Source organism: Oncorhynchus mykiss, chromosome 2 (assembly GCF_057628025.1).
Source record: "Oncorhynchus mykiss isolate SJ-2025 chromosome 2, ASM5762802v1, whole genome shotgun sequence".
In the NCBI taxonomy this organism is placed as follows: domain Eukaryota; kingdom Metazoa; phylum Chordata; class Actinopteri; order Salmoniformes; family Salmonidae; genus Oncorhynchus; species Oncorhynchus mykiss.
The window spans coordinates 85,754,187-85,767,251 of NC_143023.1; the positions used below are offsets into that span (position 1 = coordinate 85,754,187).

Consider the following 13,065-nt stretch of genomic DNA (forward strand, 5'->3'; position numbering starts at 1 on the left):
GTGGAGCTGGGAGGGGTAGACGGGGTGAGGCTCGGAGTGTTACACTAATAGACTCCGGGATCAAAGACGACATGATGGATCAGCCAAACTCGCGCACACCTCTGCATTTTTATTGCCGGTACCGTTGCCACTGCCCCTGGTTGTGAATTATACCGGGGTAGGATCTTAATTTGACCTATATTGTCACAGCAAAATAATCCTGCAGCAATAGGATTTTAACATTTAGTCCATAATGTTGCTTGATCGGTAGTTAGGTTATTAGCTGGCTAAAAGTAAGCTACATGAAAAGTGTACTACTCTTAATTAATATAACATGCTGACCACACCGCTCGCGTGCGCGGGTGTTGCAAAATAAATGTACACGCACGTTATTCAATCATTGCACCCGCGTCAACGAGCATCTTTGTAGCCTGTGGTAAAATAGAACTTAGTTCTATTTCTGACACTTGACGTGCTGCAAGTCCTGCCTCTAATCTCATTGGTTTTTAGGAGCATATACCTACGTGGGTGATTGAAAGGTCCACACTCCAGTCCAGTTGGTGGTGATAATGCACTTTAAAGTTGGTTGCCAACCACCATATAAAGTCAGATGAAGCCTGCAGGAGGAGCAACTACTAGATACGTCCTTGTTGTACCCTTTTATCTGTGGATTACTTGTCCGGTACAATAACAACCTAATGTTTATATCCCAATACAAATTAGCTATCAACACAAGCTAGCTAGCTAAATTGCCATAAATATTTCATGCTTTTCAACCTGTCCCCAAATTAATATAGTTGGTTCTCATTTTGATATTTCTACCTGCGTGTCATGATCGCGTCTGGTGTGGGTGGACAAAATCAACATGCACGCGCGGTGTGGTCCGCATGTAACAGTGTGTTGCTGTGGCTTTTCAGCCAATTTATGTACATCAAGAATCTCATCTGCATCTGCATTTCTTGCGGTGCAGGAAAATTCTGAGTAGCATAAGTCATAAAATTTAAGATCCTACATCTGTGCCGCATTGGGCTAAGAGTGGGAATGTTGAGCCCTTTGAATCACAGGAGTCTCTTCCTCCGTCTGATGTCATCTGTCAACGGTTAATTAACTGCTGAACGACCCTCATGAATGTATTATAGATGAACAGCAGGACCGGCTGAGCTGCCTGGTCTCGGGTGGATCGGAGCCTCAACCCTCCATCTTTTAATCCGCACAGCAGGGGGCGGCCTTTCATGTTGAAAGATAAAGCAATATGTGCTCCTCTGTCTCATCTTTTGATCAGCTATGCCTGCAAGAAGATGGTTGATGAATCACTCTTCCCCGAACTCCTTCAGTCTCTTGTGATGTTATGCCTGGTTTTTATGGACTCTGCGAACCGGCCGGATGGGCAACAAGTGTCCTTGAAATTGTAAGGAGGCTAGGAAGTACCACTAGCGTTGGTGCACTATTCTTTATGCTGTTGTGTGTAATTCATTGTGGTTCCCGTGTTCTGCTGTGTCCCCTAGAGCGAGCGCGGCGGCGGAAGCTGCGTGAGGAGAAGGCCTGGTTGATATCCCAGGGGAAGGACCTGCCCCCCGAACTGCTGCACCTGGAGCCCCACTCACCCATCCAACGTGCCCGCAGGACGAAAGCGTTGTAAGAGCACACTACCACTCAACACTAGAGTACTGGTCATTTATGGAGAGTGTGGATTTCTTTTGAAAATGTTCAATCTTTTATTGCAGCTATGAAATTGATGATGATTATACAGCGTTGTACAAAGGTAAAGTAAAATAATATGCCCTGTTGTCTATGCAATCATCATTGTATCATATCTGTATGTGTGAAGCATATTGACCTGCTGCAGATTCTTCTGGACAGTTAGCCAGGATGGTGCCTCTATTTTGACTACAACTGTTCTCCACAGTGTTGGAGGCCCTGAAAGCCCACAAAGACTCCTGGCCTTTCTTGGAGCCTGTGGATGAATCCTATGCCCCCAACTATAATGAGATCATTCAGGTGAGCGAAATCACAGTGAAAAAGACGGGTCCAAACTTTGTCAAATGAAGGTTAGATGCCTCGGTTATGAGTTTTTTTTTCACATTTTAATTTGATGTCATCCAGTCCACCAGTAGCAATTTACGTTAGCCCTGATTTCTCCTCAGACTCCGATGGACCTGTCCACCATCGAGAGGAAGCTGAATGAAGGGGAGTACATCGCCAAGGAGGAGTTTGTGTCTGACGTGAAGCTCATGTTTGAGAATTGCATGGAGTACAATGGGGAAGACAGTGGTAAATACACACACTTCATTTTGACCTTAACCTCACGCATGATGTCCCTCAAATGCCTCTAGCATGTGAAAAACGTTTTTTGGGGATTGACTTTGGACTTCAATTCTGAATGTGAAATAGATCAATTTGATTAAGTGGAGGAGGAGAGAATTTTTGGGGAGAGCTGGGCTGTAATGTGGCTCTGGCCTTAACAGATTTGACAGTGATGAATGGGGAGGGATTGAGTTGTGCTCCAGTGCACCAGACCCTGCCTGCCTGCCTGCCAGAGAGACATTCCAGCCCCTAGCTAAGCCCCCTGTCTGGAGTCATCCATCTGTCTGAATGCTCACCCCAGGGAGAGGCACTGGGGCCAGGGGTCAACCACACTACGGCCCTCTGGGCTGGTCAGCCTGTCGCCCAACGCTGGGGTGTGTCTATGCAATGGCATTCAGATGATACTCTGATATTTATGTCTGTGTTTAACTGGCCAGATGAATGAGCCCTGTGTGCCTGTCTGTGTTTTTCGGCAGAGTACAGCATCATGGCGGAGTCCCTGGAGCGCTGTTTCAGCCGAGCCCTGCTCAAGCACTTGCCTTCGGAGGACGGTGACACGGACGAAGAGTTCCACGTGTGTGGTGAGGACCGTGAGAAAGACCGCAAGGAGAAGAGGCGGAGCAAAGGCCCCAAACAGGCGGGGCCAGAGCGCTTGGGCCGAGCCACTGAGCATGCCTCGCGCAAACGGACACATCCAGGGGGCAAGGGCAGCACCGCCATGGAGGAGGGGAACAAGGTGGCCCAGCCTCCCCCTCCCACCCACTGGGCCAACAGACACCCACACCCCCACAGCATGCCACATGGACAACCCCACCCTGGGAATCTATACCACCCAGCACAGCAGGTAGCTAGGAACGCTTATTTGATATGTAGTTCTTTTTTAGGCTTAAAGGGAGGCCAGGCATGTCAAACAATATTTCACATAGGAGATAGTGCTTTAGTACTTCAGTAGGAGTTAATAAAGAGAAACAGTTAAAAGAGTAATTTTAGATAAGGACAGATAAATGCATGACATTTTAGACATGAGATATTGAACTGTCATCCATTCTGCAGCAGCTCCAGCACCCCCCTGGTCCACACATGTATGGTCAGAGGATGGCCATGGACCCCCGCTACGCCTACCCTCACCCTGGACAGGGACACATGCCCCGGCCTGGAGACCCCAATGCTCACCACATGCCTCAACATTACAACATGCAGGTGAGATCAGCTAAGAAAACGATCCCATGGAGTTTTCACATATCTGATGAGGAATTATCTTGTTATCTGCTCTGCTCACAGTGTGCTCAAGCTGAACAATATTTTGTGTGTTACTGCTCTGTCACCGTTGGTTGGTTATATTTGCTGCTATGCAGACATACTGATAGACGTCCTTGTATTCCAGCCACACCTGGGGGATGGTCACCACATTGGCCCTAGATACCAGGTGGGGCCTGATGGCCGGCCTCTCCATCCCCAGCACCACCAGCAGCAGCACCCCTACATGGGTCCCACCCACGGCCCCTCACTGGGCCCCCGCCCTGTGGCCCTCCAGTCTGGGGGCCTCTGCACCCCCACGCCCGAAGGCAACATGTACCCGTCCCGCCAACGCACCGACGGCCACCCCATGCACCCCGGTGGGAACCGTTACCCTGGGCCTGACGTCCCACTACAACACAACTACCCTGCCTTTCGTCCAGGCATGGGCGTGCCTCCTAGCATGTGGTCAGGGATGAACCACCAAGGCCAGCAGAGGCCCAGTGGACCTGGGATGCAGGAGCAGAATATGGCTAACCATCCGCAGCACCCCTATTTTCATGGGGGTCCACGTCCCATGGGCCCCAAACCCTGGCCAGAGCAGCCTGGTGGCCCTGGAGGGTACCCCCCACCCCCAAATAGCCAGTACAGGATGCCCTGTGGCATCAGCACCTCCCCGGGGCCCATGGCCCTGCGGCCTCCCATGCCTCATCAGGACTCACGGCAGCGTCTGGCCTCCATGCTGGAGAGCCCAGAGATGATTGCCCTGCAGCAGCTGTCTGCTTCCTCCACCGGACTCCCTGCTGGCTCCTCGCGCCAGCTCATGGGCAACCTTCAGCAGCAACCCCCACAGGGAGTTGGCAGCGCACCAACTCAAGCTCAGCCCTCGCAGCACCCACCTCCCCCTGAAATTCAGCTGCTGCGTCCTGCCAGAGACGATGGCCCAGATAGCCAGCCTGCCCATCACGCAGACATGCAGCCCAAAGGTAGGAATGATCTTCTTTGCTTTACAACTCTCCCTCTAAGCTTTATGAAAATCAACTTGGATCCTCGTCTACCTCCAAAAAAAATAATATTCAGACTTGTCTGAAGTTCTGACTATATTTCATAAGCAAACTGTCTCTTTGCAATGTGATGTTAATAATTTTTCACAGTAAGTGACTAAGTATTCATCACTTCAATGAAGTCTCGCGGCTTGCTTTGAGGGTGGAACTGAGATGACATGTCATCACACTGCAGCTACACTAGCAAGAAGATGTTTTATATAAAGGACAAACCCTAAACATTTCTTGAACAAATATAATAAAAGATGGTGTTAATTTTGAGTCTGTGCCTCGAACAGTAATAGAACATGTTCTCCGTCTGTAGAGGCATAAACTCAGATGTTCAACAAATGGATCCTTTGTGTTCACTGTAACATCCTTCCTCTATATTCTCTGTCCTAACAGAGTTCACATCAGATCACAAAACGACCAACAACAACCATGCAGGAACGCGGATAACCCCCGTCCAGTCTGATCAGGATCGTTCCACAGAGCCTCCCAGTCACCCCACTGGGGGTATGCAGAGCCCCTCGGCTCCAAACTTGGGCAGATCACAGGAGAGGGGTAGCGGGACCGGGGAGCAGGCTGCGTCCCGGCCGGGACACCCACAGAGCTCAGAGACAACCGGCAACCAGGAGGGGGAGAGAAGAGGACAGTCTGTCTGCCAGACTCCCACTCAACAGAACAACCCTTCCATTGTTCCTCCTCCACGCCCCCACAATTCACCTCCCTCCCAGAACTCTCCGCACTCCCAGAATGCTCTACAGCATATAACCCAGATCCCCACTCGGCAAATCCCAGAAAATGCCCCTCACCCTAAGAACGCCCATCAACACATGATCCAGAATGCACAGCAACAAAACATCCTTCAACATATCAGTCAGAAAACCCCACAGCAAGGATCCCAAAACCCTCAGAACACACCTCCACATGTGGCTCAGAATCCCCTTCAACGTGGTCCACAGCCAAGCCCCATGCATGGAATGCCAAAATGCGCCCCCCAAGGGGCCCAGCCTGGCCCTGGTCCACCACAGCCAGCCCCTTTCACCTCCCTGCCCCCCAGCCACCCTGTGTCCCAGCTGCCTCCCCAGCCCAGCCCAGCCGACCATGGAGACCAGAGGCCCAGCGAGCCCACTAGCAGAAGGGATTCTGGAGGCAGCTCTGGTAACCCCAGCATAATGAAGTCTGGACCTCCCAACAGCATCTATAAACAACAGTCGTTCAGTCCCAATGTGCAACAGACTCAGTTGGGTAACCAGGGCAGTCTGGGGCCAAGGGGACCAGCACCTGGTCACATCCCAGCCATGCCTCCCCACTCTCCGGGCCAGGTTGCTGGAGCCATGGGCAGCCAAACACATCCACACTATGGTCAACCTATGGGCAGGCCCATGCCCCCTTCAAATCGGCAGCCTTACCCAAACCAAGCTATGCCCCAGACCATGAACCCAAACCATAACCCTGCCGGCTACCCCACCTACCACCAGCATGGAGCTTCCTATCCATACCACATGGCCCAGCAGCAGCATCTCCAGGGCCACACCAACATGTACCCCCAGTACCAGCAGCAACACTTATACCCCCAGCCCCAGGGCAACAGCCGGGGGGGCTACCCACCTGAGGAGTGGCATAGGCAGCAGCAATACCAGCCTCGCCACCCCATGCCCTCCAACACCTACCTGCCTGCAGCCAGTGCCAAGGTCAATGGGTGCCTGAAGGAGGGCAGCAGCATGGGCTCCCCCCTGGGCTCTGAGGGCTCCGGGGTCAGCTTGATGTCCCCAAGTCTCCTGCCCGAGGGCCTCCATGGAGGCTCTGCAGGGAAGGAGAGCAGGGAGGCTGGCAGCCCAATGAAGCCTCAGCATGCTCGGGTGGAGGAGACCTCAGAGCGGCCAGAGAGCCCTAAAGAGATCCTGGACCTGGACAGCCACAACGCTGCTGCACGCCGCTGGAGTTCCCAGCCCCTGCCTCAAGTGGCCAACTTCCTGTACGACCCCCGAGCAGTGCATCCTGGGATGCAGCAGGGTGGGGCCCCACCCCCCCACATGATTTCTCGGCCTCCATACCCTAGCCAGCCTGGCTTTCCTAGTGGACACTACACTCCCCAAAGACCCCACCCTCACCTCATGGAGGCCCTGCAGCGGCCCCAGCACCTGCCCTTTCACCCGGGACAGACCCGCATGGCCATTTACAGACACCCCCAGACTGAAGGCCACTTCCAAGGCATGACGGTCCAGCAGAGAGGCCTGGGACCTGAACACTTCCTTCACCCAGGGTAAGAAAGAGCTACGCTGAAGATTCTAATTGTTCATTCCTTTGCAGGGCGCCCTTGCAGGGCTCCCTTACAGGGCTTTTTTGCAAAAGAGACCTTGATCTCAATTGGGGACTCCCTGCTAATGGTTGAAAATAGGTTATTGATGTTTTATCTTATGTCATCTTGTAGGCAGCAGATGATGTCTCCCAGTGGTCCCAGCAGTAAACAAGGAGTTTAAGCAACTCTGTGGAAGCAGGGTAAGTGACTATTCAAGGGTGTATTTTGTATTTATTAAGAATCCCCGTTAGCTGCTGACAAGACAGGAGCTACTCTTCCTGGGGTCCAGCAAAATTAAGGCAGTTGTACATTTTAAAAACATTACAATACATTCATAACAGATTTCACCAATCAATATTTCAATAAATCACGTCATGTTTCAGTTAGGGCTGTTACGGTGACCGTATTACTGATAAACTGGCGGTCACGAGACATGACCGCAGTTAAATTCCACGTAACTGTTTAGTCACGGTAACTAAGCTTCTCCAAGAGCTGATGCTGCTGATGGTCATTAGTAGACTACCAAACTTGCTAACTGCATGGTACTCCGCACTCTATTGTCCCTCTAATCACTCTGACCCCAAGCAAATGTAATTTGAAAATCAAACAATTTATGAGCCCATGAGCTCATCTTGCGCAACATTTCTATAGGCTATGCAATTGCGTGAGAACTTAGTTTTGGTGGCCTCTATTAAGAGGAGGATCCCATTAGCTTTCTAAAGGCTAGGCCTACTATATTTTCTCAACTTTACTAATATTAAGCACATTGCTTCGCTTTACAACAAGAGTATAGCCTACCTAGCATGAAAATGAACCCCTGCCCCAACAGGTGCATGGTAATGGTCAATTTTAAATCAAAACAAATTTCACACATATTATTTAGTATATGTAAAGACAAGATTGTTCTTTAATTAATCTGATGGGTGACCAATATTAGCCTATCGCTTGTGAATTATATATTATCACTTGTGAATCGATATCAAAATCAAATCAAACTTTATTTGTCACATGCCCCAAATACAACAAGTGTAGACTTTACCGTGAAATGCTTACTTACAAGCCCTTAACTCTTCTTGAAATGCACTGTTGGTTAAGAAAATATTTACCAAGTAGACTAAAATAAAAAGTAACACAATAAGAATGACAATATCGAGGCTATATACAGGGGGCACCTGTACCAAGTCCGTGTGCGGGGGTACAGGTTAGTTGAGGTCATTTGTACATGTAGGTGGGGGTGAAGTGCCTATGCATAGATAATTAACAGCGAGTAGCAGCAGTGTACAAAATAGGGGGGGTCCATCAATGTAAATTGTCCAGTGGCGATTTTATTAATTGTTCAGCAGTCTTATGGCTTGGTGATAGAAGCTGTTGAGGAGCCTTTTGGTCTTAGACTTGGCACTCCGGTTACCGCTTGCCGTGCGGTAGCCTACCTGAATGATGCCCGGCTTGTGTGCAGTAAGGCAAGACACAGCTCCTGCCTTTTTTTCTCCTCAACTTTTTCAAATCATAGTCACGCACCTCATGTAGCCTAGCCAATATGTTTTGATACGGTTTGTATCACAACTTAATTTTAAAGATCTTATATGGCCACTTAAGCACATTAATCCTATTTACAACGGGTGTAAACCCTACCTGGCATACATACGCAGCACATGAGTTTCAAGTTTGGGGAAGATAATACTAAAAGCATTATATGCATAATTGCATTTGTGGTCACCTTTGAGAATGGTATTTTCCCGCTGATTGATTGGATTTTGGAACATTCACTCTTGTAGCCTACTGCCATGTGCGCATTGCTGCACTTATAATGTGAAGAAATAGCCTAATAGTTTATCAACATTTTAAGCTAACCGTTCTGATCTGTTGCATTAGCCTCATTGCCTTTGAAAGGTTTTTTGATGCTAGTGGTTGTATTAATTTAGGATCTATCGCAGCCTGGGACAGTCGAGGGATATGTTTGGAATATTTATTTTTCGCACAGAAGGACAAATTGCCCAATAGAATAGGCCAACTTTTGTACTATGGGGGATAGTAGATTGACATAGCCTAGTGCTTTTGCTTTCATTAGGCCTACTCATCTTGTTGGCTGACAAAAAGTAAATATGGACAGTTCTTCCAACGTCTTCAATATGCTCCTCGGCATTTGATAAGAACACGTGCAGTTGCGTCCCCGATGTGTGTCTTCACTTGTAGACTGTGAGAAGGACCTGGGATGCTGTGAGAAGGACCCGATCACGTGACGGGCATTGTCTAAGATTTGAGGTGAGTGAGAGGTGCTTCGGAGCAACCAGACTGGAGAAGGGAATTATAATGATTTATATTCCGCCCAAGGACACAACGGCCACTGGCCATAAAAGGCATGGATTCTTTTAGAGGGCATTACGGTCACACAAAGGGGATGCATCCAGGAAATTCAAGGCATTATCAAGTGCTTGTCAAATTGTGAATGAGAGACTCATCATCAATCAGATCATCATTAGTCGCATCATGCAGCCTTATGTATTAAAAATCAAAAGTTGCATAAATAACTCTAAATTAACCGTATAGGGGCACCTGTTTCTTTGTTAACCGCTCAACACAGAATAGCCGCATGTGCGCCCTCCCTCAAATCATTTGGAGAAAATATCCTTTCTATTGTATTCTTCATACTATAAAATAATGCCACGGAATTTTAAGCAAATATTGTCTGCTGTGTCAGGCCCTGACATAAGGACAACTCTGTATGCTATTCTGTTCTTCTGAAATAGACTACATTTTCTTCATATCATGTTTCTTTAGACCCGTCTAAAATAAATAATGGATTTATTGTGATGGTGTAGGCTGTATTAAATAGATTTGTTAGACTTTTTAAAATGTAGATGTTCGAAAGGTCCACATCAGACTGTGTGGAAGCCAGGAGATACTAAATGTGTTTGTTAATTAACGGTCAATTACTATGAGACGGGCAGTTATTTGCTTGAAAATCACCGGCTGACAAAATGTCATGGCCGCCACAGTCCTAGTTTCAATGATTGATATTCTTGTTTCATTTATTTTCTCCACAATTCAGGTAAAGGACAAATGCAACAAAACCTTTACACAAATTGGTGCCTGCATATCATCCATGACGACAACCTGTGTGCTTGCCTGTGTCTCTCCTGTCTTAAGACTTTAAATGTGACTGCTGTCGGAACTGATGTTCTCTGCTGCGGAGCGGTTCAAAATGGACTCTGTCCTCTGTCTGTGTTCGAGGGCACCAGTAAGTAGGGCTCCCTCTGCATCGGACAGGAGATGTGAAGAGTGATACAGGCAATGGAGACACATTTATTGGAGTCTCTTTAGGGAATGAGTTCTTTGCCCCTGGGGATGTTTGTCTGCTTTGTGTGGAACCCTCACTGAGACTGCCTCTGCAGAGACATGGCCCTGTCTGTCTTCATGCCTGTGGACTCCCAGTCAAGTTCAGACTGTACAGCTGGTCCCTCCCTCTAGGCCTGGCCAGCAAGAACATCTGGAGACCCTGCTTCTCTGTCTGCAGGCTGGTTGTCTGTGTAAACGCAGGCTTTAAGGGGTCTATTGACATGGTCTGATTGTGGTGCTCTGTTTGACCTTTTTTACATTATTTTCTCACACACTGGATTTGTCTGGAGAAGGCTCTCCCCTTTGTCTATAGCTCTCTATGGACCTCCAGCCTGGTCTTCTCAGAGCCTCTCCATGGACAAAAGGAGCTGGTGTGGTAAGAGGAGAGCACTGGTGTTACTTTGTGTTTTTTCGTTTTCGTCTCCAAATGTTTTTAGACTCAGGTGTAGAAAAGGAGGTACTTTAAGACTGTAGAGAAGCCGTCATCAGAACCCTGTCGACAGACACACACACACACATGCCTTGCAGTTGCCTTTGTTTCCTTCATGTTGAATGTATGTGTGAATGAGTTCGATATATGTAGATAGATGAACAGCACAGGAGCCCCGCCATGTGACGGGACAGAAGATGATGGAGGATTGCCTTTCGGGAAAAAGGAACCCGTTCTGAAAAGGGGAGCTTTCTGTCCATTTCCACCTCGACTAAAACACAGCTTTTTTTGCTGTTCCGGTGTAATTTTATGCATCCTTCAAGACTGCCTTCACTATGAGAATGTATTTTATTTCAGACCTGCAGAGAGCCTTCTCTGCTATGCACTAGGGATAGTCTACAACTACTGGAATTTAGTGGCCTTGGATTCTTTGTTGGTGCTTGTTACCATGTGTATATATGAATATATATTAAGTATAACTCTTCACTGTAGGTGTCCTCTGTCACAAAAATTGGGGTCTTTTGTGGGTTGGTTCACCACACTTCCATGTGCCCAGCTGGTTGGCATATGCACATACACACAAAGTGAACAAGAGTTAGAATCAACAATTGATGTATTTGTTTTTCTATATTCATGTTGTCACCCTTCCAGCCCAATTCTTTTTTATTTGTTTCAATGTCATGTATTGCATTCCATACATTTTGTTGAAAAATGTCATCTAAAATGGTAATCCTATTGTAGCTCATTTATTTGTGGTGTTTATTTTATTTGGAACGGTAAAGATTGTCCACAATCACACCCATGCGTGATTATTTCTTTACGTTAGTGCTTCCTCCTCCCCAATTCAATGAACTTAATATGTCCTCAGGGTGTACAGTTCTATACGGGTATTTTAATGAATTATTTGAAGAAGAAGCAACGCAAGAAAACATGACTGGAATAGCAAAAAATTAATTAACCTAATTTTGTGACAACTGATAAACCAACATTGTTTTTGCAAGATTCTGTTATTTTTGGTCCTCTTTGTGACAATGGCGGTCTTGCTTACTGTCAACCCATTTGATTTCTGTTTGGGTTTTGTTTTTCATTTTAATATTGTAGCTTTTGTCATTGCCACCATGCATCGGCGAGTGATGAGTCTATCAACAATTTATCTGTGTGAATTGAACTCTTCCCCATCTTAAATCCATGTTGCACCTGTGAACCCCACAGGTATAGCGATGACAACAAATGAATCTACCTCATAGCCAGTCCTCTGGCATCCACTAAGTCCCTCTACTCAGTCATTCACTCACTCAGACCCCAGCACATACATGGCCTTGTACTACTTTGCTACAAAAGCTCATGACTATGTATACTTTTCCCTTCCATGAGACCTTTGATTGTAAGGTTACTTGTCACTAGGGGGTGTGGTGAATGATTGGGCATATGTCTGAGGTCGACAGAAAAGGGCTCTTTTTATATATGATCTCGTCTTACCAGCTGTATAGATTGCATGCCTTCCTGCCACAGGTGAGTCTAGACAACCTGAGCCCTGTGCTTCTATTGAATACGTGTTAGACAGCATAGAGCTGGCAGCATAGTCCCCTCATTGATAGACATCTATGGCATTAAAAGGAAATGTGCTCAAGGAGGGATGAATATAGGAAAATACTAGCTGTGAGACAAAATGTGTCCCACTATTCTGTACAAGGATGTATTGCTGTTTTACTTACTAGGGAATTTTCATTTTTAGTATTAGCTAGATGAGGTCTTCTCGGAGGTAGTGTGTTCACTTGCGCTGTCCATGTATGAAGGACAGTGTAGTTGTAAATGGTCTGTGAGGTTGTGATACTGTTATGCAGCTTTGTTGTCTCTGATTGTGTTGACTGCACAAGACATGGAAGTCTGTATGCCTCTACTCTGCTGTCATCCAGTTTGTCTGCACTAGTAAAATGTCTAGATTGGATTAAATGTGAATCATATTTATTTGCTCTTTTACATTTTGTACATGTTTTAACTTGTTTTTAATATACATGTGATGTCTGGTTGTTTTAAGCAGTAGACATTTACCTCCGTAGCATGGCGGCATCAAAAAGGCCCCGTATGTTCCAGTTTTATGTTCACAAGTTTTTAAGACATAGATTATTTTGGAAATAGATAACGTATTTTCTATACTGTACATTTCTTAGAATAAATAACTTTTCCTGATTTTAAGTATGTTGCTTGTTCTCTTTTCTTTGGTACGGATTGGTGAGCTGGGGGTTAGGTGATGTCACTGATAGATGCTTAGGCCTTTTCAAAGTAAGTTTCTTGTCAAGGAGCAGCCAAACTGTCTGCTTGATGGAGCTATTATTACCGATGTCGTTTGTCATCTGACGTCCAACTGTAATCTGCACAGCCAGTAATATACACTTGTGTTCTCCGGCGTCCGGCTCATACATAGAACATCC

At 46.9% G+C, this 13,065-nt stretch overlaps 1 protein-coding gene across 2 annotated transcripts in view; it reads left to right on the plus strand.

Moving 5' to 3' along the window:
- LOC110498211 (chromatin remodeling regulator CECR2) overlaps nucleotides 1–12,829 on the plus strand; it is a 55,290-nt gene extending 42,461 nt beyond the window's left edge. The window contains exons 10-19 of one of the 2 annotated variants that reach the window (XM_021574842.3): nucleotides 1,485–1,614; nucleotides 1,704–1,741; nucleotides 1,886–1,977; nucleotides 2,124–2,250; nucleotides 2,760–3,127; nucleotides 3,337–3,483; nucleotides 3,668–4,505; nucleotides 4,968–6,831; nucleotides 7,000–7,067; nucleotides 9,917–12,829. In XM_021574842.3, coding sequence (XP_021430517.3) covers nucleotides 1,485–1,614; nucleotides 1,704–1,741; nucleotides 1,886–1,977; nucleotides 2,124–2,250; nucleotides 2,760–3,127; nucleotides 3,337–3,483; nucleotides 3,668–4,505; nucleotides 4,968–6,831; nucleotides 7,000–7,048 — 3,653 coding nt within the window. In that variant the 3' untranslated portion in view covers nucleotides 7,049–7,067; nucleotides 9,917–12,829. The remainder of the gene's footprint in view (nucleotides 1–1,484; nucleotides 1,615–1,703; nucleotides 1,742–1,885; nucleotides 1,978–2,123; nucleotides 2,251–2,759; nucleotides 3,128–3,336; nucleotides 3,484–3,667; nucleotides 4,506–4,967; nucleotides 6,832–6,999; nucleotides 7,068–9,916) is intronic. The other variant, XM_021574851.3, reaches the window with a different exon arrangement.
- Nucleotides 12,830–13,065: the final 236 nt, after the last annotated feature.